The sequence below is a fragment of the Saccoglossus kowalevskii genome, chromosome 3 (assembly GCF_978046115.1).
Source record: "Saccoglossus kowalevskii chromosome 3, keSacKowa6.1, whole genome shotgun sequence".
NCBI classification, from domain to species: domain Eukaryota; kingdom Metazoa; phylum Hemichordata; class Enteropneusta; family Harrimaniidae; genus Saccoglossus; species Saccoglossus kowalevskii.
This window is the reverse complement of record NC_140643.1, coordinates 13,320,807-13,346,079: the sequence shown is the minus strand read 5'-3', so window position 1 is coordinate 13,346,079 and position 25,273 is coordinate 13,320,807. Positions and strand designations below refer to the sequence as shown.

Sequence of the window (25,273 nt, the reverse complement as noted above, 5' to 3'; positions counted from 1 at the left end):
GCATCTGTAAGTTACGCTTTGCATTTGTACGTTAGGATTTGCATTTGTAAGTTACAACTTGTATTTGCAAATAACGATTTGCATTTGTAAGTTAGGTCTTGCATTTGTAAGTTAGTAATTGTATTGTAAGTTACAACTTGCATTTGCAAATAACGATTTGCATTTGTTAAATATTATTTGTAAAAGTAAGCTACGATTTGCATTTGTAAGATACGATTTGCATTTGTAACTTGCAAATTGCATTTTCAAATTACGATTTGCATTTTCAAATTATGATTTGCATTTTCAAATTACGATTTTTATTTCTTACACTGTAAATCTTGGAAGAAAAGTGTTTTTGAGACTTACTAAAACATCTTTTGATGAAAACTGTTCAATGTGAAGCACTCCAGAAATCGCCAAAGATCGATGTTTCAACCCGAACACCGGGGTATAAATGTTTCGCAATAAGGCACATTTGTATTCATGAGAATAACTAAACTACTTTTCCCCCAAATTATTTTATCTTAAAGCACTTCACGCTTCAAGCTAGAACACCTGACTATGCATGTTTCATAAGTGTATGTGAAATATACACAAGTTTATAAATAACACCTTCAATCCAAACAGTTTTATTTAGAAGCACATCAGAAAAGAAACACGCGTGTAATGTTTCCAGGTAAAACGCCCGGCATGCATGTTTAATAAGTGTGTTTATGAACGGTTTATGAAGCACCTCTTAAAACAGTACGTTCACGATAAACACTGTTATATATTGCGTGTTCAAGTAACTGGTAACTTGTGACGCACACTCATTCAACGATTGAATTATACTATAGGGAGTAGGTGCACAGGTGGCGTATTCGTTAATGACGCAACGACATCTTTTCTGAGGTAAGAAGGAAACCTGAAGTTATCCTAAATACACTTGTAGATATGATGATATTGTTACTCCGTTGAAAATGAAATTGATAGAGCCAGCGTCGGCACTTAAGTACTGCAGTGTTATATGCAGTTGCCTCCATTCATTTTATTTGATTATAATCAAGTTCATGCATTTACAGAACCAGAGAATTCAATCCTGCGTAACTTCCTTACCGACACCCCCAGAGACATGATCTGAGTTACCAAATAAAATTATAGAAATGTTAGCCAGAATGTAACGCAGTTCAATCCGTGTTAATGATGCATGGTCATATGTTTGTTTTCCCATTACTTGTGCGTTACTTTATAACAACAATAATATAATTTTATACCACATATTTCTGATTCAAATATCACATTTCTGGAAAACAAGGATAGTTAATTAAAAACTAATCACTGGATTTGATAATATTATACTTTACAGATTTTAAGAGAAAAGATCGGAGCGTGCAGTTATTGTGGGTTATTGTTGGTTGTCGAGTAAATGCTGACATTGGGAGAATAATGAGAACAGAGTGAATTAGGCACGGATTGCACTCGTTGGCAAGGATTGTATGAAGGGCATCCCGACTACCATGTGACCGAGGATGGTCCACCAATCTATCAACACACGGCAAAGCTTTCTTTGCCACCTAATGGTACGAACTATAAATTCACGAGGCAATGACACCGTAAAAAGAAACCAGCCTTAAGAAACGGGATGTCCCACCATTCATTCATATTTGTCAAACAATTCACAATTGCCTCAATATACGGTACAATTATATTGTGTTACAAATGAACAGAAATGGTTTGAGTATCAATTTAAACCAAATACAGTATATAAGTGATATCAAACACAATCAACTGATTGCTTAACCAAAACAATTCAAATTCAGGTTTTAAACTGCAGTTTACAAGATCTGTGAATATTTCTAGCGGATCCGTGGTATACATGTGGTGTTGTTTATTACGACGACTTATAAGGATCGCCAGTTTTGCAATGAAAATAAAGCTTTTCGAGAAAAAAAGTTTGAAGCTAAATGTGGAGGCAACCCCACAAACCAACAGTGCGAAATGGGCGTTTGAGTTTTAGTGATGCTTACTCGACATTGTTCTGTAGAAGAATTTTATTTGTGTATGCTCCTTATAGGACACGCCATTGTAGGTTTCGAAATAAGGGCTCCATATAAACAATCTTTGAAGTTGGGTTTAATTTTTTGTTGAAGGCTAGAATTTCACATCATACTAGATCAATTGTGTCATGCGGAGAATAATCCACACTGATGATGCGTTTATAGAAATTGTCTTCATCAAATTCACATCTGTAAAATTCAATTCACCAGAAAAATATAAATTAAATTTGTAGTGTCTAGTGAAATGTGCATTATCACGGCCATTGTTAGTATGTTTGTTTAATGTTTATTTCAACTTATCAGGTATAGCATGGAAAAGTTTGTTCATATGTTATAGTATAACACACAAACACAGATCGGGTATTCACGCAATTGTCAAGCACAGATAACCAGACGTTTTCATTAAACAACTATTTAATTTTAGTCTTACTAGCAGTTACAAACTGGTTAAAATAGTATGTGCCATGCTTTATGTTCTTGAGTGTATGTGCTGTGTATGTGTATGTGTTGATTAACGGTTCTTGTAATTGGTGAGTAGTGTCGCATACGACTTATTTACCACTCCCGTGTCACTGAGAATGTTCTAGAACCGTACTGTGTCTGGGTAGAATATTGTAGATTTTGTTTAGAAACTGGTTGAATAGGTAATAGAACACTGTAGGAGGTAATATAAGGTAATGGAACATTCTAGAAATTTATAGTAAATTCCAGACTCATTATGTATGCTGATGTAATGGTCTATTTATAGACAGTGTGGGTATATATAGGGGAGTTGTTCAGCACTGACATCAGATCGGAGATCTCGTTGAATTGTATTGGAGTTTCTAGTTATTGGAGTAGTGGAGTTTTACCGCGTTATTGTACTTGATGTTTTCAGAGTATAATAATACCAGTACCAGTTGAAACCTCATCTGTTATCTCCGTGTTCGTATTTTATCATCGCCGCCAGGGAAGTCTTTTTGTTACTGTTGCCATTTTGGTATATGAACCATCACACCTGTACTATACCAATTTCAGCAGGAATCCACAAGTTCACGAGCAAAAGTTGTATGTAGAAATGGTGCTATAGATGGAGACAGTGAGTTGAGCCGGTACATTTTCAGAGCATGGAGAATTTTCTTGAGAAATCGGGTCAGACTCAAAAACAGAGATATAGTATTCTTATAAAAGTTCTGCTATGAAGCATTCTGGTCATGAGGTCAAGAGGACAAATGAATGCATTAAAATCAATAAGGTAATACGTAAAATGGAATTCGAATGTAGCTCCCAGCCAACGTTATTTATCAACTCACTGCGGTTTTAGCCAGCAACATAATTGGTTTGGTCTAGAAACACAGTCTACAAACCATAATCCTGAATATCAGATGCACGTTTGTTGGAAATAAAAATAACTACTCTCTTCATACATTGCACACATGATCCACCAGAACTCGCATGACATTGCTACGTATTTGGGTCTAAATCGCAGTATGTTTTGATGTATTTTTACAATATTCAAAATTAGCACTCACGATCCCACAATGCCTGGTTACTTTGTTAGCCCAGAACATCAAACATCATGTCACAATATGTGTTAATGTATATTCCATGTATAACTATAGAGGACAATAGCTAGGGCCTTTAAACTTGGCACTCCTTTCCCATTGTGTGTCGCAAAACCTTACTACATTATAGGAAACAAATTTAAGAAGGAATAAATTAATGAACAAACGAATGAACAAATGAATGATTGTTGAGGTTTGCTTTGTATCTGCTGTATTTATATCTGTGATATTTGAATCCATGACGTGATCGTGAATATCTCTGATATCCAACTTCACCTTATATGAATGTGAGCATTTGCAATGTTCATCTTAGTCTGATGTGAATGTTTATGTTTTTTCTTTCATCGAATATGAACGTGAGCAACGTCCACATTTATCTGATGTGAACGTAAATATTGGAGATGTTCACTTCCCTCTAAAGTACATAAATGATTTCATGTGATGTGTGTGATATAAACGTGAACGTATATAGTAATAACCAATTTGTACGTGTATTCACTTTGATTTGATAAGAACATGAATGTATGTTATGTTATGTGCACATTATTGTCGTATTTTAACCTGATCGAATGTGAGCAACATACAACCATAAGTGTTTGGGTGTTCATTATGTGGCAAGAAGATCTATTTCGGACAATGATTGAATACTTTTGCGGCGATCTGACAAGAAATCTGCAACTCCCTGTCGAAACATTTTGTTCGACTTCGCAATAGTAGGTTGGATATGATATTGTGGACCCACGGATGTGCTTACAGCTGGTGCTGTGCATTTTCAAGTTGTAGAGATACAACCCACCCCCACAAAAAAAAACTCAACTGTTGAGGCGTTGTAGCATCTGATTATTAATACATGTCTGCCACAAACATGGGGCATTTAACGTATAAACTGAGTGGTGTTCCAGAGATACACAGTCTGGAGGTTCATCATGTACACCCAGACATCCCCAAGTCGTTCTTGTTGAGGAATTATTGCACTTCACTATTAATACATATCTGCCACACCAATTCAAGGCGGAGAAGTCAAGAGGGTCGACTGAACCACCTCCACGTCCTTGCAGCTGATGTGTCTGAGTGATGTACTGGAGACCCAAGATATGAAGGTTCAACATGTCAGGCCATCACTAAGCGTCTGTCGAAATTGCACTTGTTGGCAAGGATTGTATGAAGGGCATCCCGACTACCATGTGACCGAGGATGGTCCACCAATCTATCAAACCAAATCATGATTACACGTGACATGAGCCGAACAAAAAACACAAAGGATGCTAGGTGCAGTATGTATATAAAAGAACACGAGTATGCGTATATAGGAGTACAAGTTTGCTTATTATGTGGGGAATCGTGCTTCGTATATTGAACATCAGGTGTTGCATATATTGACGGACGCATCTTGTAGTGAAAATAATGCGTCATATATTACATTGTCATGTATATCCGCTTCCTATATCGGAAAGTATGTGTAACATATTTTCAATTATACACTGTATAAGTACAAGAGCTCGTCTGTCCAAGTTTTCAATGACAACATCCAAAATATTCTCCAATCACACCTCCAATGGTTCGTATGTATATCTTTAGATCCCACCCAAAATTAATGTCACATTTCAGATTTATATACGTATCAACTAATTACAAACGACTGTCTGAAAGTTAAGAAGTTGCAATGTTTACACATGACTCGCGCGCTCACAAACTAACAAACAAAAACACGGCACTGTGGGGAGGGGGGGGGGCAATCAGTCAATCGGACCACCATTGCACCTAAATATAACAACTCAATATAACAACATCTTTCTGGTCGAATGAACTATTTAATAAAACCAACATATATGTACAATACACAACGAATAATAAAATGACCTTGATGCAATAAAATGAAGCACTAAACCTTGGTATATTATGTTAACACATAATATAATGCCTGGCGAAAGTAAACAGCGCTATAGCTACGTACACGGTGCGGCGACTACGGTGGGACCGACCGATACCTTGGTCAGCCAAAAATGTTACAGTTGTTCGATCTATTCATAGATTGCAGGTGGGTATCCGAGAAAACGCTGACAAACCTCAATGGTGAATCAGCATTTCTTAGATCGATCGATAGTAACGTCTGTGTAAGCACTGAAATATATCGACCGTCAAAGGGGCAAGTCTGATTCACTGTTAGAGCCATGATGTATAATAATGAGTATACTGAGTGTGTTGAAAAGTACACAATATGTTTTCAATTAAGAACACAAAAAACAGTAACAAAGTTTCATACATTGTATTGGGATGTGTTTAGTTACTAAGAAGATAAGAAAATAATGTTTTTTTTCAATATTACAAAAAACATTGTTTTTAACAAAGCTATAATCGTTTCTGTGAGTTGTTGCCATAATATATGGTTCACATTTTCAGTCACAATTATTGTGTTTTTAATCATGTTATTAGAATAACATGTAAAAAACACTTTCAGTCAAAGCTATTGTTTCTGTAATCATCTGTTGTTGCATGTTTCACATTTTCAGCCTAAAAGACAACTAGGTAGATATGTAGATAAAACATTCTAATAATTATACTAAGGGTATGACGTAGAAATATTTCGTTACTAATTGAACGTCAAATTGTTAATCGCAAGCTTTGATCATAAAACAGTGCAACAACATACTTCCATCCTCGAGCTGTAGCTTTTTTATTATTGGTAACTAGAAAATTGTACACGCTTTTTGCCATACTAGACTTTTTACTAGATTCATTTGCCTTTAATACTAAAAAGCAATATCGGCCCGAGCTACCAAAAAGTTTAAAGCTGTATATCACCACCAACGGTGGCTTTCTCTGGCTCCAAGCGTACGTCATATACACTATAAATACATCTAATATTTTACAGTTATTCGACAGACATATTGATTGAACTTCAATATCACCTTATACAGCGGGAATAGCAATTCAATAGTGTTGACATTTCTACAGCAAACATCTTTTTAATCTAATTATAAAAAACAAAGAACAATTTTTTTTTGTTTTTTAAAGAATACTCAGTTAAAGACATATTCACAGATCAGACGATCCCATCACTAATGAGGCAAACATACTATCTTCTTTCTTGAGTAGATTCTGTGGTGTATCATATTCTATAACCTTGCCATCACTCAATACAAGTACAACGTCAGAGTCAAGAATTGTAGATATACGATGCTGAAAATATACCGTTATATAATATTTGTTATCACGTAACTATTAACCATTATGACACAATAGCATTAAAACGAATGTATATCAGGTATATTAACAACACTAACAAAACACTTACTGCAATAGTGAGGACAGTTCTATTCGAAAACGCTGTGGCAATCACGTTCTGTAGAATATTATCCTGTATAACATAGATTTACACTTAAGTTTAGATTTACGTTTGTAATTAATATACAATAGTGAACAATATATATTTATTTTATATTATGATAAGCAATGTAGCATGATATTCAAATAAGTATATATACATGACACATAGCTTCTAAATTTAATTAACGAAACACCTCAATGATAATCCATATCGATACAAACAGTTAAAACACTCTGTAGACAATCAACTCTTTCAACAGAATTGTAAACGCCATGCAAATGTAATCGTGTGAAATGACAAATAAATTACAAACCGTTTTCAAGTCAATTGATGCTGTTGCTTCATCCATGACAAGAACATGGGCTTTTCTGAGGAATGCTCTAGCGAGACACATTAATTGTCGCTGACCAACACTAAAGTTTTCCCCTTCTTCTGAAACGTCAGCATCTGTAAAAAAAACCATATAGTGTGGTGTAATAATGTTTTTATTCATACAATCATAACTCGCGTACAACTACGCATTTAGAATTGATTGCAACATAATTGAGATGTTTAAGGTTCACAATACAACAAGTTTAATGGTTATACAGCTAGATCAACCTTTCCAATTATTTCCAGTGCGCAACTGAATCCGCCGTTTTTTTGTTTTTTTTTTGTTTTTTGTTTTTTGTGGGGGTGGGTTTTCTCAATTTCTCTAGTATTTAACGACTTATTTCAGAGACTCGATAAACACTCTTTCAATAGTTGTGTTTTAAATTGTGCGTGAAATTCCCATGCTGTTCAATATGATTTATGAGACTCATACCGCCACCATCGTCGACAGACTTACCCAACTGCATGTCCAGCTCAGCTATAACCTGTTTCAGCTGTGCAATCTCTAATGCTTTCCATAATTCTTCATCCGTCCTGTCACATTCTGGATTCAGGTTAAACCTTTAATAACAATATAAGATATAATAATTCCAAATCGCTTGGTTGTTGGAAGTTAAACATAGTATAGTCATAATTACCTTATTGTTCCTTGAAATAAAACTGGGTCTTGTGGTATAATTGCAAGTCGATTGCGAAGTATCAACAAAGGTACGGTTGAGATATCGACGCCGTCAATGACAATGTGACCTACAATGGAAACAAGACTATTAGGCATGTGGATACGCCTGGATAGATAACCCGACTTTACAGTGTATAACAATAATGACAATTATCTGTTGATATCCTAATGATATCAACAATTCTGTTAATTGTATATCTAATTAATTTGATATAGGGATCAATCAATACGAGTGCGCACACGACTTTATGTTGTGCAACAACAGTTATAGTTTTTACAATGCTATATATTCACACCTACCCTTAAAGATGTCTATGATTCTAAATATTGATAATGCTAAAGACGATTTACCACTCCCTGTACGTCCACATATACCGATCTATAATGATAATGAATTAGAATGTATTGTGTGTTATGATCACCCACACAATTTGTAAACAAATCATTTTGCCATTAAATGTGAAACGTTTGATTTCAACCCAAATTGTCTTTAATCTGGCAGGAATGTATATTGAATCATGCAAGACGATATATAAGAGAGCTCCGAACCAGGACAGAAACGTCTACTTGTCTTTAAAAAAAAAAAACTTCGACTAGATGAAACCACCTACTACATCAATGACCTGTTATAAGCACTTTCCCGGATGTCTAGATGGAAATAGAAGCGATCAAGTTCGAGACTCACAATGTAATGAGGTGCACTTCAGTGTAGTAAATTGTATCCACTTACCTTTTGACCACATTTGAATGTGATGTTTACATTCTGTAACACAGGATTCAAACCAGCAGCGTATCGCACGGACATATTTTGTAATTGAATAGTTCCCTTGTCTGGCCAGGTGGGTGGTGGTTCGTAAATCCCTATTATGTGATCAAATAGTGTAATAATTGTTATGGTTATACACGTTGGTTGAAAGCAATAAATAAAAATAACACCATACCTTGATAGGGTTCCGGTTCTACGTTAGTATAATATTCTACTCGTTCCACTGCATTCATTTGCATTTCACAATCTGAAGTCAGACGTACTAAGAAAGTTAAATGGTTGGACATCTGAAAAAATAACGCAATGGTTTATTAATGAAGCTACACTAGACATATATAAATATTAGATGTATAAATCTTAAGTACAGGTCTGGAGACACGTACCACTACAGTGTTCAACTTACAGTAAGTGCATACGTTATAGACAATCCTACCAAACTTGCTTCAAGACCAACAAACACACTGCCTAGCAATCCAGATAAACCTGATATTAATATAACCACCGCTCCAATGCATTCCTGGGTAAACATAAATGTTTTCAGCGTGCAGTATATATATATATATATATATATATATATATATATATATATATATATATATATATATATATATATATACTGCACGCTGATATATATATATATATTTGATTTATAAAACTCACTATTTTAGAATATATTAAACACTTAAATATTACAAAAACAAAATATTAGAATATTGTATTTAGGAGGTCGTTTAAATTGATGTTGATGTTTATGTTCCAATATAGTTCAACATGTGATTTTCTGTTATTATAATGAAACCCACATTGCTATGCTATGGTATTATTAACTTACTAGACGAACGGCAACCCAACGAATGCCCATAGATAAATATACTTGTGCCACGTTGTGAACATCCACTCGCCGAGACAAATAACCACGGAAACGTTTTTCATCTCTGTAAAAATAAATATGCTTTGTTCTATTATATATATTATATATATTAAATATATATATCTGATTCACACTAATGATATCGTGGCAAATGCCAAGTGACTTATATTTCTACACGTAGAACACGTTCATGTATTGAGTTTCACTGTAGCGACCAAGTGATCAGATATGTCATGAATGTGCCAACAGTGTATATATGCTCGTAATTATATCTTCTAGGCCCCTCATATGGACAACTGTGTGAATTCTGCATTAAAAACAGTAATTGGGAAGTTGCCCCGCGAATGTTTGCTTTCAGTATGTGTCACTTGTATGTGTGAATTTGATCTGAATTTCACTACTATGAAGCTAAGTTAGTCTAATTATTAACAGAGAGATATCACAAATCCTCGTCTATGTCTTAATAATGATAACAATATTTCGCATCTTTACCTGTAAGCACGTATAGTGGTTAGACCGCCCAACGTTTCTGAAAAATGTGCGTATATTGGCGATCTTGTTATACTCGTAATTCGTTGTAGTTCCCTTGAATTAAAAGTACAAATAAGTTATAATAGTACATTTATATTATATAGAGATGATATACAATTTAGTAATTATTAAACGAGCCAAAGTCTCGGAAAATATGAAAATTACTACACGAGTTTAATAAATACGATATTACGCGGGCACACTTTGATATTATTTTATCAGACGTATGCATTTTCAGCTGTATGCATCAAATGTATGCATTTGTGCCACCAGAAACCAACATTAGAATAGTTATTTGTGTGTGCTCGCGTTCTAGGCGACGCATTTTATTCATTTGCATACAGCAACATTGTGCATACAGCAATCGGCTGCAATTACGCACAAAAAACTTTTTCAAACTATCAATATATAAATGGTTATACCATATTTCAAATATTTGTCAACAATAATTCGTAAAATGTTTTGACATTTTAAATGTGACGAGTTGGTGATTAACACTTTCAAATTGCGTGCAAGGACAAATCAGATTTGTAATATGAACTAGCTATGATCTTAAAATTTTTACTCGTGAGTCGTACCTTGAGGCATTGAGGTAGTAACTCTGTAACACAAAAAATACAACGACGACAGGCGTAATAACGGCAAGAAATATTGGTGTAACAACGCCATTAACAATTATAGCAGACAGACACAGACTCGCGTTGTTTAGTATTCCAGACATTGTCACCCATAATTTCTGTGAATACAAATATATAGTTATATTTGTTAAATGCTTTGACTTAGTTTGATAGTTCACAATGGGGAATAATGTGTGTGGATAGGGTGAGTTGTATATACATCATACAGACATTTCAATCATTGCAAATACATGTCGTTACAACTACATTATATTAATGTATACTTATATGTTGTAATTATTTTAGTATGTTAATTACCTGATCTATTAGATTTGTATCATCTGAAAATCTATTCAATATCCGTCCAACTGGCGTTGTATCAAAAAACCTCAACGGTGCATGGACAATGTTACGTAAAAGTTTTACATGCAGTCGTTTTGCTCCGAGTAACGAGAATATAATCTGGAAGCTAATTGCTATAAGCACTAATCCAATATATGTGAATGAAAATCCAGCATATCCACGAAGGTAGTAATCCAATTCATCATCAAATTGGTTCTGAGTACATGGATAAGAATATTTTGAATAGTAATATATTTAAAAAGAACTTTTCTATATGCATTCAATAAAATATACAAGTTATTTGCACATTATTGACATACAGTCGACAAGTTATACGACGATCATGCCGATAGCTAATGGATAATTAACGCGAACAAAACAGTACAAAACCAAATAGGCAAGAGAATAATTAAAATAATATACTTTGTCATTGAAATTCGACCTTTTGTGTCAAATTCAAGGTACAGATTTACTGCAGTAAAATACACTATCAAATAAAAAGAAAAATGTAAAAACTTACTATTGTTTGGTTATTTGAATCCTCTCCAGCTTCTGACCATTCTGCCAACCAAAAGTTGTTTAAGATAAGCGCTGTAGCTTGTGCGATATACGCACACAAAGTTAATAAAACCAATGGATATCTAATAGCCTTTGCATATGCTAAATAAATAGTCCAAGATACTGACCCAGTCTCGCGTTCCTCCTTTACAATTAATGTCCCAGTCTCGTCTGAGAAAAACATGAATTGGTATACAATTTAAATTATGTTGTTTAAAATCTCATGACTCGATTCATATTATTTTGCATTCAACCTTTATTAACATTAGTGATAATTAATAAAAAAAAACAGTTTCGATTACATTCCATTGAGGCGCGAGAGAATTTCACATCATGTGGCGCATCATAAAAATCTCTGTGACGTACCCTTGATTTCATCAATATCGTCTTCTTTTTTGGAAATTTGTTGTTTTAACCTATCTCTTTCCATTTTAGTGCTCTCCTTTTCAGACTCGCTCTCCTTCTCGGATTCGCTTATCATTGTTATTGTCTGCTGCCATTCTGCATACAGATCTGGGTCATTACTCTGTATATCTTTGAGATTACCACTTCTAGATATCATACAGTCATCCATTACAACAACCTAACCGTGCACAAACCAATACTCAGGTTTATATGTAGTAACACGTTTTAAAAAAATATCACTTAATAATAGAATATGTCTGATTTTGTTATTGGATTTTTTACCTGATCAGCATAGCGTAGATATTGTATTTGATGTGTCACTAGAATGACAGTTCTGTTTTCATCTTTCAAGAAACCCAGAATTCCCTCTTTCATGAGATGGGACCCAACATGTACATCCAAAGCAGACAGTGGATCATCCTACATATAGCAGTAATATGTATATAATCATTTAATATGATGCTCTACAACAAGTTTTCAATATGACGCAATTGCTACTACTGTCGCTTTAGCGAAAAATGTATGAACCTAAATGCAGTTATTAATCCTAAAATTTAATTAAATTTATAATTTTAATTACTTTTCGCTACGATTACAAACGCAAACATGTTGGCAATGATTAATACCCGTTTATGAACATAGCTGGCATGTTTTTCTTACCAGTATTACTATATCCGTGTGCTTGTATAACGCCCTTGCAACACTGATGCGTTGTTTCTGTCCTCCACTGAGATTTATACCTTTCTCACCAATCTCTGTCTGATCTCCAGCTGGTAATATATCTACATCTGGCTGCAGTGAACAAACTTCCAAAACTGTCTGATATCTATATTTGTGTAGGTAGTAAACAATATGAAAACATAGCAGATCACGAATGGGTTACGCTAATGTTAATGATGCGGTATTGGTAACTTGTATTCGTATTAGTGCAGAATAAGAAAATATATCACCTTTTATACTCAAATTCGCTACCAAATAGTATGTTATCACGGAGGGAAGCATTTTGTAGCCAAGGTTTCTGAGGACCATATGATATTCGACTTCTTCCTCTGAAATATAAGGCGCTCAGTGAAGCAGATGCTAATCAAATCAAACTGTATCCGACGATGTATGATGTGTTGTTACTTAAAATATCTCTACCTGTTGAATTGTATTGTTCCAGATAATGTAGTCATTTCCGACAGTAATGCCGATAGCAATGACGACTTTCCACTGCCTACCATTCCAACGATCATTGTCAGGGTTCCTAATAATAAACCATCCACGTACACGAGTTACCTGCTTCTCGGACATATATTCAAATCAAAATATTATAATATAATTACAATGTTTCATAGCCAAGTATTTCAAAACTGACTCCTGTACGCTGCCGTATATTACAGATACTTGGTTTGATCTGGAATTGAAATTATTATTTCACTTGGCTACGCCATTTGGGAGATCTGGGATAATTTATGCGGTTATGTTTTCAATGTATGTTTCCCCACCATTACAATTTGAAACACGTGAAATATTTTGAACACATTATGTTTTTACAAGATTCCATCTATCCAAAATTATTGTTGAACTGAAATAAACTTTGATGAACTGATACAAATCAAGCGCAAAAAATACCATTTAATTGAACGACAGCTAGAATTACCAAGTGAGCGTTTCCAATTTGATAAGAATTTGAGACAAATAATTAAACAAAATGTGTCATGAGCATAATAGCTCTTCTTAGTGTATCTCGATGATTAATGATTGGTGACACTAGTACAGTGTGGTAAATTATATTTTTCTCACAACTTTTCCACATATTACCTGTTGGTATTTGGAGATTAATATTACGTAAGAGTGCTACAGCTGCGTCACTGTCCCAAGCGAAGTTACCGTCTACAACCTACAATGCAAATAAAACATTAGTTCATCAGAACCATGACTACATACTTATATACGTTGTTTGTGATGTCAGAGACTCGGTCTGTGCATAACATCTATTCTCTGTGAGCGCCGTTCACTGTACGTCATTTCGAACTACGTGTTTTGACCCAGTGAGCGAAGCGTGGTATTCAGCGTGGCTGCCTGCATTGGTGAGGCGATTGCCATGATTCGAATTCTGTATTTCATTTTGTAATAGTTGTTTTTGCATGTACAATTTATTAGTTCAAATGTCATCGTACAATGACGCTTTTCAATCCATTTAATTGTATTTAGAAGAGAATGACTTACCTCTATAGCAGAGCCGCATGACTGGTCAGTCGATTTCGACTGAGTCGTATGAGAATCTCCATGTTTGAATGTACCATATGATAGCATGTCACCATGATCCAACAGTGCGTCTCTGTATTTCTCATCACGATAGTCGTTACGTTTTGAGGTCTGCTTAACATTATTAGTGTTGATGTCACCACTGATCTTTATTATTGAAGGAAAACAGATTCCTGATTGTCAATTACATTTAACCCAGATTGAAAATCATTCATATTTTAACGTATATTTTTCATTCAATAAATTTGTTGATGACATATTTTAAAAGAGTGACTTGCCTTAGCATACTCATCGTCGTTTTCATTACTATCTTCGGTAGGTTCAAATCCTCTGCTGAGCGGCTGTCGACCATCATCATGTTCTTCAATTTCGGAAACATTAAAAAATTCTTGCAATCTTGCTGTACTTGCAAAAGCCGCCACAATGAAACCGATAGCATTTGGGAGCATAACTAAAGGAAACACGAACTGGTTGAAGAGAGCCAATGAGGAGAAGGCCAACTCTGGTGTCAAAGGAGTCGGGCTGACGGCTGAATAAACCGCAAATGACTGTAAAATTAAAGTAAATACAGTTAATAGTCATTTAGAAATGCAATGGCGCGATTTTACGTAGCGAATGTTTTAGTAAAAATATTTTATTGTGCTCCACGCTACAAACAAGTATCGGAAAATAATATGAAGTTATTACGAGAATACTGCAAAGTATGCACGAAGACAGTACAGTGTGAGTATCGACCGACGTGCAGCTGTATTTACTTTATTATACATATTATCCTTCCAGGAATACATCATTGCAATGCCGAAATCCAAAACGTTTGGAACAGATTTAGCGAACTTCTTTGTGTGGGATCCGGTCAAACCATGGGAGCAGTCATGTATGTTTTTTTATTATTAGAGGACGCTTACGCGCGTAATCGTTCCATATTTGCAATTCGCGTTTCCTAATATGGTAGGATGAAAATACCTCAAAATTGCGGTACGCTGTAATTTATGGCGGTACAGTGACAAATGTATAATAATAGTTTTTATGGATAATATCTCGAAGTCTATATTAAAATTACAACGCATATGAATAAACTTGCTAGCAACAGCAATAACAAGCAGTACTTAGTTTTGTCTACTTACGATAAATGTTACTAACGTAGGCAATGCTTGAGACAAAAAAGCTGCAAGAAGGAACATAATGACGATTGTCAGTGTAGTCATTGACACAAACATAATCCATAAAGATTACACTGAGCATAGGGTAAAATGAAACGCTGGTTGATACGTACATGTGATGATCATAAGGACTCCTAATTTCAACATTTGGTTGACTTCATTAGTACGCGCAGTCTCAATAGCAGAAGAGAACACTTCTTCCCACCCATAGATTTTCAGTAGTTTAATTCCCAGCAATAGTTCATTTGATTTCTCCATGCGTTGATCTGAATATTTCTAAAAAACATACATTCAGTGTTAAACCGATGATTATGACAATGTAAAGACAATGTAAATGCGTTCCAAAACTTTACACATTGAGTTTCAACCGCATACGGTGCGCATTTATGCCAATATTAACTTGTAAACTCACCAGTACTGTTTGTTGTACATTCGACATCATATTAGCAATCTTGTATTGGAATGGCGTGGCAATCAGGAAAACTGAGGCTCCTATAAGAGCTGCTATTCCCAATTCAAGGTATAGTAGCGTCAGAATAACGACAAGCTAGGAAAAAGAAAATTATTCATTACAATCTTCGATAGGTTCAAACTCTCTGCCGAGCGGCTGTCGACTATCATCATGTTCTTCAATTTCGGAAACATTTTGCAATCATACTGTACTTGCAAAAGCCGCCACAATGAAACCGATAGCATTTGGGAGCATAACTAAAGGAAACACGAACTGGTTAGCTAGGCAATTACGATTGGCTATTTTTTTCTTCAAAAACTGCTTGTATATGGTTAGTACTATTAACAAATACAATACTTCGCTGAGTTTATTAGTCTCGCATTGGAGTTATCTACTATAAACATTGTGTAGCTGGCCAATCATTTGTAATTTCGTTCTATGTACACCTCACATATTTTAATATATCAAACTGTATGGACTAATCTCCACGTATACTTGGTAACTGACTGTGTCAAAACTATACACTATATTTTGAACCAATTAAAAATCCTACATATGTAATAGTAGATGAAACATTGTCTTTTACACCAAACAGACGTCACACACTGCCTAGCACATATAATTTAAGAATATGGACATACCTGGTACGGTATAGTCGTAAAGAATACTTGAAAGGAAAAAAACCATTGTAACGCTGTTGCATCCACGGACATGTGATTAGTAATCTGACCAATGGTTCTATCACTACTAGATAACGATAAATGTAAGGACTTCTCATAACTGAAGCTCTGAAATTAAATGAAATGTTCGTTATTACACATTTCTATTTCAGTTTAGTGGTTCATACTGGCTAAAATGACATAATCATAAGCCGTCGAGGTTTATAACAAGTAGTGTAATTGAACTTGCAGAAAATAAGCTGAAATTGCATATCCAGTTTAACATGTATCGTCCCATGGATTGAGTTGGTCTAGACATACACGCCTCATACAGCTAGTTTGTTTTCATTCGTTGTCCTTGTGTGTATTCATCAGCAGGGGCATAGTTATTTACCTCGACATAAGCATTGCCCTTCACTACAGTAAATTCTCATATAATCGTTAAGTAAATGCTTGACAGTGGAACAATTAATTCGGAATTACAGTGTAGTTGCATAACTCAAATACTCAATAAACAAGGCATCCTGCAGAATATTAGTAATATGATCTTGAACTTGCCTGTAATGACGATCGTATATGAACGGCCTGGAGAACAGTTTTAATTAGTGCTTGTTGTTGGAAGAATGATTTTGCAACAACTGCTAAGAATATAACTGCAAGTAGTACAAATCCATTGCTGAAAAACTCGTTCACTGTGATATACGACGTGGTCTGTAATTTAAAAATAAACATCCTCATTGAACATACATATACATCGTTGTATGTGCGTTTACATAATATTATGGATCAATCGTTTAACCGACGCCATGAGATTAATAAATATTAAACTGACTTACATATGGGCCTGCCACTATATCGCCATAGAGTGTAGATGCATAGGTTACCACGCCCCCAACGGCGACAGGTGGTATAAAGCCCAGTGTATCAGCAATCAATTTTAACACCACACACTGCAGGCTTGTAGCACCGTACACACGAAAGTACGTTCGCCAAAGAGATGGCACGCCATTCTTTTTTCCAACTGCTCGTTCCTGTTGTGAACAAAAATAACGAAAACAAAATTACTTATGCTTATCAGTCGAGGTAATATTCTCAACACTGACATATTGGCGCAGTTGCTATGACAACACGATTCTAGTACTTAAAACTATAATATGAATGTGGTGGAAATTATATATATTACATCTAACTCAACCTAGGATGTATATAACTTATATATTGACTATAACTATGCTTTTTTCACTCACCCGCTCTTTCTCATATCCAGTTACAAAATCCTTAAGCATATTTCTACAGGACATATTGTCTGGTAAACATCCCAAATCTGATAGCTGCAATGGTTTCTTGTATCCCAGAGTAAACATCCAATTCAAAGACCAAAACGCAACACGGGACAGTATATTTGTATAATGATAGACAAAATACATGTCCTTCTTCGTCAAGTCAAGCGGGTAAGACTTTTCTGTGAATAAGCAGCCAAAAAGCTGTTGGGAATAATAAACACAATATTTAAATTAACTTATAGGAAGACGATCTCTGCAGTGAAAGACCCTCATCAATTGAGTCCCAAGCGATGATAACAACACGCTAACAACGCAAAGGCTCATGGGTAGACGCTGTTTGTAAACAATGACACGCTATGGCTATCTGACGCATGCGCAGGTAACGCCTCCCCCGCTTCAAGTGTTGTAGTCGCCCAAGCCAGACAATTTAATTACATCATTTCAACTTGAAATACACTTTATAGCGTGATTTGTAGCTTGAAAGTCGCCAACGCGCATCAAATCATATGTCGGATAGAACGTTTTAACTGTAATTTAGTGTATTCACTTATATTACATATCTGAAAGCAAGGCAATAGCGTTTCCGTCGTATTTGTGTTTATAACACATCACTTGTAATACCTATTTATACTATGGTAATGAGCAATGAACTTCAAGATATGCCTTAACCAGCGACAATAGCTACGTTGCCACCATACCATGTCCGTATTGCATAGCATATTTATTATTTAAAAAAAATAATTATTTTAAAAATGTCCAACGAAACTTTGGATAGTTTTGTCGACGAACTTTTATCACGGACACGAGTATATTGAATATTCGTGAGGACTTTGACATTTGAAAATAGTCTTTATGAATGATGCCATTTACAATCAAAGGAATTTAAAAGTAAAATGTCATCAATAAAACATATGTTTTCAAAGTGAATTGTAATTATACGATTATGGACTCATTTTATTAATGTGTGGATCAGCGGCGACGCCAGTAAATGTACTATATCTACTCACGGCTAAAATAGACATTGAAACCTAACGTAAACAGTTTTCAAACTTTGTCAAATAAACATAAATTTATGAGAAGCATACATATATACTAGCTCCTACGTCCTCAAAATTTTGGTGATATGGTTTATTTGATCAAAATGTGCTTAGCAATTAATGTTGATTAATTAGGTCAAGTACAATGTGCAAAAGACATTTCGGTCGCAATAGAATGAATGAATGAATGAATGAATGAATGAATGCGACGGTGAGATAAATCGCAATTCACATAACAGGCCGACATAGTAAACTCTATGGCTACGCAGGTTGTCACTGATAACAATCAGACCGTTATGACAACAGACCAAAGTAACAGAGCAGACACTCAGTTTATCAAGCGTTGCCTATCGAACTATTTGACATGGGTGGCAATTTGCCCTTGTGCGTTTCGAGGTCAGTGGAACTACAAACCATTGATAAAGTTTTGACTGGAAGTACGCCATAAGATAAACGAAAAGTTAATAATAAATTGAATTCTACCGGTAAATTGCCCTAGCATTGATTAAGTGTACTTACTGGACGAGTACTCGAGTGAAGCACTTTATTTCGTATGTGTTCATAGTGCTTTAGTAATGGTGTATATAACAACAGTTCAAGTCGCTTAATAGATACCTGAACATGTTTTGCATTATGTTATAATAATGTATGTATTTATTCTGCAAACGAATAAGCTGCAAACAATAAACAATAAGAGTAAAATCGTAAGATCAGGCCGTAATATGATGAGATCAAAACCCCTCGTGAGTGGGGCTAATGTTTAGATTATTCGCAACCCCGACCCTTGACCTATTCAAAAACATTCCATACCTTTGATCTGATTATGTTTATTTCAACACAGGCACAACAACAGTGTATAACTAAGATTATAACCGACATGTCAAGTCGTAAGATGGTGACATCGAACCCTACTTCGTCAACGAGGCTAACAAGATGGATACTTTCTCCAAATATAGCAAATATCCAGTAAGTCAATAATAGCCAAGCTAATCGTGGTTGATTCCAGTATTCCATATGATGATAATACACTAAGCTGAGAATGGTACTTATACATGCCAGTATCTGAGGTATATAGAGATGTGGTTGCGTCGTGTCATGTCTGGTAATGTCCGTTAGGATCCCCTCACCGACGGCAAAGAGTAGAATTATAAACAGAGACATCACCAATAACCACTTAATCGTGTGACCTGGGTATGGAATCAACGCCCGTGAGTAGTACAGCCGTAGACTTGTAAAACGACCCAGTGTTACGAGAGCAATTAAAAACAACACACTGAACGTCAAATGTATGCTCGAGTTCATCAGGTGAGCTGCTGAATCGTTTCTAAGGTGATCCAGGGTCTCAGAATACCACTTTTCATTATATCTGTACATCCATGGAAAAGCAAAAGTAATATTTTTAGCCATTGTGGAATTCAGAGTAGATTGAACGAAATGAAATGATCTGAAGACAGAGGTTGTGCAGGCAAGATGTCTCGTTATAACTACAGTAATGTGGTAATGTCTCAGGGTAGTCCAAACGGATGTCAGATTTAAGAGAGTGTGCGGCCGAAGTTGTAAAGATGGTTTAGATAGCACATCGATCGCGTGATATACAGCGCTCAAAGTTCACCTACAGTAAGCCTCATCGTGTTCAGTGGCGGATCCAGAAGGGGGCCAGGGGGGGGGCATGGCCCCGCCCCCCAAACGCATGACGATTCGTATCATCTGGATTACGCATAGCTTATCTGCGATTTACGGTCCGTATATCTTAAGCGTAGCTTGGACCCCCCCCCCCCAATACATTTTGCTGTATCCGCCACTGATCATTCGTGTCTGACTCTCGCGCCTTAATCAACCATATTTTCACAGGTTTACATTCCCCCAATATGTATTAGTAACCTTGTATATCATTCACATAACCACTGTTCTGCTAAGATAAATGATAGTCACGTTATTATGAACAGAGGCGCTCATTCATTACACATGAAAGATCAAGGATGTTAACTTTTGGGTTATCACACATACTGTGATTCCTGATATATCCTACTTGTAGCATGCCTAGGCTGTCACTGTCTGAGCTAATACAGCCCTATCGCTGATAACATCAGAGACATATTAACAAATAAAGTTGTAAAAGAACAGTAGCCTTTTTTTTAAGGCAGATTATGTTAACATGATATTAAAGCGTCCACGTCTCAGCAACTAACCTGTGTGACCTACACCGTTAGGCAAGCGTTTTGTTTACGGTTACTGATTCTATCTTACAATAATGTCACAGTTAAATATATACAGAATATGAGAAAATGTTTTATAAAAAAGGGGGTCTGAAAAATACAAAAATCCATACTGTCAATGAAGACATCACAGGTCAAAAGTCATGATCATCGGCCATATCAAGCACAAAACTGCATTCATGGTCGACATATATTTTCATTAGAAAACTCATAGTACAACATATAACCATATCTCTTCATAACCATGCTCATGAAACCTTTCAATCAAAATTAGAAAAAATAAGTGTGTTTGCTTTACAGTTTATAGTGATATGTTATTACATTCAAGTATGAATTAATTAGAGAAAATAAAATATTCTGTTTCTTACAAATGTATTTATAAACTTCACTTCTAGGATTGTTGACTTCCACGTTCAACATCTAATCACTTTTTCTTATCTACATTTACATCATCAAAACTGCAACTGCAAAAAAGTACAAACCTATCATTTAAAGGAGAGATGGCAATGTAAATTCTGTTTGTTTGCAATGGTGTACCAAACAATAATTCCTGTGTTTCAAATTAAAATGCATTGTATATGTTAATAAAAAAATAATTTAGTAATTAGTTTGTATTAAACACTTAAATAAGTAAACTATATGTAATAGTTATAATGATTTATAAATTTTAATTACAATAAAAATTCTCAGGATTACGTGCAGTTAGTGTTAATGATTGAATTATTTGTACAACATGATCTCGTGCTTGTCCTACTACATTTTTAAGGACTTCTTTTTTCAAAGTCACATCATTGTAGTATTTTCTGTGACCCACGGTTTCATCTTCGCCAGCCAAGGAACGTTTGTTTCGGGTCACCCCTCCAAACTAACCCTTGGCAGATTGAGCCACTACAGTGTTATTGAATGGGCTCCCTTAATGGCAAAGAGGAGAGATGCGACAATCAGCTGTCGTGTATAAAAATACAGTACGAGTAGAGCGGGTTATTTAAATGGCGACCCAAGCAGAACAGATCGCGCAGTTACTTAAGTTAAAAAGCCGCACCGATCACCAAAACCATGCAATTGAGGCATTGCTAGTTGAAAAAAGATGAGTTTGTCAGGGAGTGACAAATCACGGAAATTTGCAACAGTTCAATTCTTGACCGATCAGTCGAGTAGATTCTGAGATTTTCTTTCGGACTTGACAGTTTCATTACTTTGTTAAAACATGGGCGACATACATATTTGTTACTTTGCCGAAGAAGTACTCCACAAAGCCTGTAACGTTGACATAATAAATTGTGGAAAACTGGGTGAAAAAATGCAGTGTCTGATTTGGGGGTTTGGCAAACAATCTCAACACATTCTGCACGCACGGTTACTGGAAGAATTTTGAAGCAACCGTGCTACGCGTCGGCAATGAGTCGACACCAACAAACCGTGCGATTCGGACGATGCAAGGTTCCTTGCGCTTAATACCCCGTAGCATCAATCCACTCAATACACGACATAACAAATGTCCTATCCCACATCTTGCGCTTTGGAAAATGGATCGAGTTAGATGAAGCTTAGGGTCGTATACAGTCACTTGCAGTGTCCTGGGTCGCAGATATACAACAATACATCTGGGCGTAGGTGGCGCAATCACGCTGAATAGGTAAACATCAATGGAAAAGTTTGCGTTTATCGATTTTAAGTTTCAACAATACTTAACTAATTAATTTGACGATTCGTCGTAAAACTCGAAGGCGTTCTGCTATATTAATATCACGGTGAATCGTCTTGACTAAATTATTATCTGAAAAACGTCTTACTTGCAAGTGCTTGTATAAAAGTAAAATTCACACAATAAATACGCAATAAATTTTAAGCAGAGGCGTTTTTTCCAAAAGTCTATGTGGCCTTCGGAAAGGAATTACTTTCGAAATATGTCCAAAATCGCCGTTTTGAGGGTCATTTTAGAAGAATCCCGAACGTGTTTCAAGTCCAGGTCATCGAACTTTCAACGCGCCGTGACGTCACAAGTAGTTTCTTATGTAAACCTGAGCTGAACATTCAATAGCTGTAAGCTGCGTTACTACTGAACATTTCAGATATTTCTACTATTTCTTCAGCTTTGCTTGATACGTCAACGATCATAGGGCCGTACATGTATGAGCCGACGCCAGAAGTCAATGTTCGCGACATTCGCAAATTCCCAACACGGCGAATTTGAAAGCCAAAATTACTAGCACAATATCATTACATACTCATTTGCTAAACCAATATCAAAATTTGTAATTTGCCAATCATTGTATATTGCTGTTGGTTACAATATCAATAACACTTGAAAAAGAAAATGACTGTAATTCATGTAGACACCCCTTTTTCTTGATAAAAAGAAAGCAACAAACGGCCCAAATTACCTTGTTTAGTAAGTCTTGTATATGCACTTCAAACTGGTATATATCAGTGAACTATTTAATGCATTTATTGTCACGGTGAAATTTGAAAGAAAATTATCAGAATGTTAATTTTACTATATCCGGTAACTGTAATAAACATTGATTTAAGTCAAAATGTATTTTATTTAGGTTTTACTGTGGTGGACGATGTCAAATAATGTCTACAGTAAGGGACTGTGTATGCTTCAGGGAGGTCAGTGTTGTTGATGCTAGGTGTTTAGAAGCAGTGTTTGAATTCGGTTCAGAAGAAAGATTGCAATGCATCACGCAACATTTAGACTAATAGATGTGTTAGTTTGAACAAATTTGTGCTAATATCTCACCTCATTAAATGGTCCTGAGCTTGAAAGACATCGACATATTGCCTATCTTCCGCTTACAAGATGGTGTTCGGGTTTTCTTGGAAGAAGTATCCGGGTAATCCATCCTCGTGCTTGTGCTGTTTCTGACAGATATAACAAATAACACACTGTGACAGTACATCTAAAGACGTCGACGCTATAAAGCTGTCAGTATATGATCAAATAAACTCGAATTGTCAACTACGGCGACTGGCACAGAAATATTTACGGTCTAGATTATTACCAGTGGCCATACACGTTACAACGACCGACATCGCGGCGTATCATCTCCATCTATAATACCGCGATGTTACGTCCGTTTCCGGTTTCGTATTGTAAATATTTTTATTTTACTTTTTTATATGACGATTGAACATCAGCAATCGTCGGTGTATGATGGATTTTAGCTCTATAGCCTGTGGACGATTAACGCCACTTTCACAAAGCGGGCATTATCTCCATTCGTGTTTTCTGATTGGTCAGGGAGATTGTCATCTAACTGTAAGGCCGTCGCTGATTGGCTGCTAAGCTGGAATGACGATTTTGGGTTTCAAATACCCCGGGAAAGTATTCTATGTTCTTCGTGTAATTAGGTGTTCGTATTTAAGAGATTTTTCTACACAAAAACGACGAATTCGGCCGAATATTGTTATCGGTTAGCTTAATATTACCCGAACGGAAAGATTGACATTTTTATCCTGATTTGTAGGAATCTGAAAAACGCGTTTCACAATTCACTTGTTTCTTATTTAGTTTTATGCCGCATTCAAGATGGCGGCCCCATATAGTAAATATCGCATTTATTTTTTTATCACGCGTGCGCTAGATGACTGAGTCAACAGACTACTGAAACGATGAACATTTTCTGCATCAACCGAGCATTTAACCCACACAAAATGATAATAATTTTTCAGCAATTTTCCCGAACTGTTGACAAAGACAGACAAAATGGCTCAGACGTTGCTAACCTCAACAAAAAATACCTACACATTAACGTAGTAACGAATATTAACTTTTTAGAACAATTATTTTCATTTTTTTCGAGAATAACGGAACACTGAGTTTTACACAACATTAGCACAGAAGTCGGTGACGCTTATACGTCGATCTGTCGGCTTATTGAGCTCTATTTCTTCAATTTAGTGGATTCGCATAGAAAACGAACGTCGCTAGCACTGAATATAAGCGATGACGTCATAGCGGTTGGACACGCTTCAAAGTGAAGTCAATGGTAATTATCATATCTAACAATAGTTTCCTAACCGTTCTTCTCGTAACCGTGCGCACGCAGTGGCGGATCCAGCAAAATGTATTGGGGGGGGGGGGGGTCCAAGCTACGCTTAAGATATACGGAGGGTAAATCGCAGAGAAGCTATGCGTAATCTAGATAATACGAATCGTCATGCGTTTAGGGGGGCATGG

The 25,273-nt window shown here is 35.8% G+C and overlaps 1 protein-coding gene across 1 annotated transcript; it reads right to left on the bottom strand.

Annotated features, from left to right (window-relative positions):
• Positions 1–6,508: 6,508 nt before the first annotated feature.
• Positions 6,509–20,278, bottom strand: LOC100376159 (ATP-binding cassette sub-family C member 9-like). The gene is made up of 30 exons (XM_085497294.1): positions 19,682–20,278; positions 17,799–18,035; positions 17,388–17,582; positions 17,110–17,262; positions 16,534–16,680; positions 15,854–15,988; positions 15,555–15,717; positions 15,406–15,446; positions 14,560–14,829; positions 14,243–14,428; positions 13,835–13,913; positions 13,172–13,277; positions 12,982–13,080; positions 12,692–12,857; positions 12,314–12,451; positions 11,993–12,209; positions 11,589–11,797; positions 11,045–11,284; positions 10,688–10,845; positions 10,071–10,163; positions 9,540–9,642; positions 9,111–9,224; positions 8,883–8,994; positions 8,672–8,802; positions 8,242–8,320; positions 7,901–8,009; positions 7,720–7,823; positions 7,204–7,337; positions 6,858–6,920; positions 6,509–6,742 (listed from the first exon to the last, which is right to left on the bottom strand). The coding sequence occupies exons 1-30, from the start codon at positions 20,276–20,278 to the stop codon at positions 6,599–6,601; spliced, it is 4,722 nt and encodes a 1,573-aa protein (XP_085353420.1). The 3' UTR covers positions 6,509–6,598.
• Positions 20,279–25,273: the final 4,995 nt, after the last annotated feature.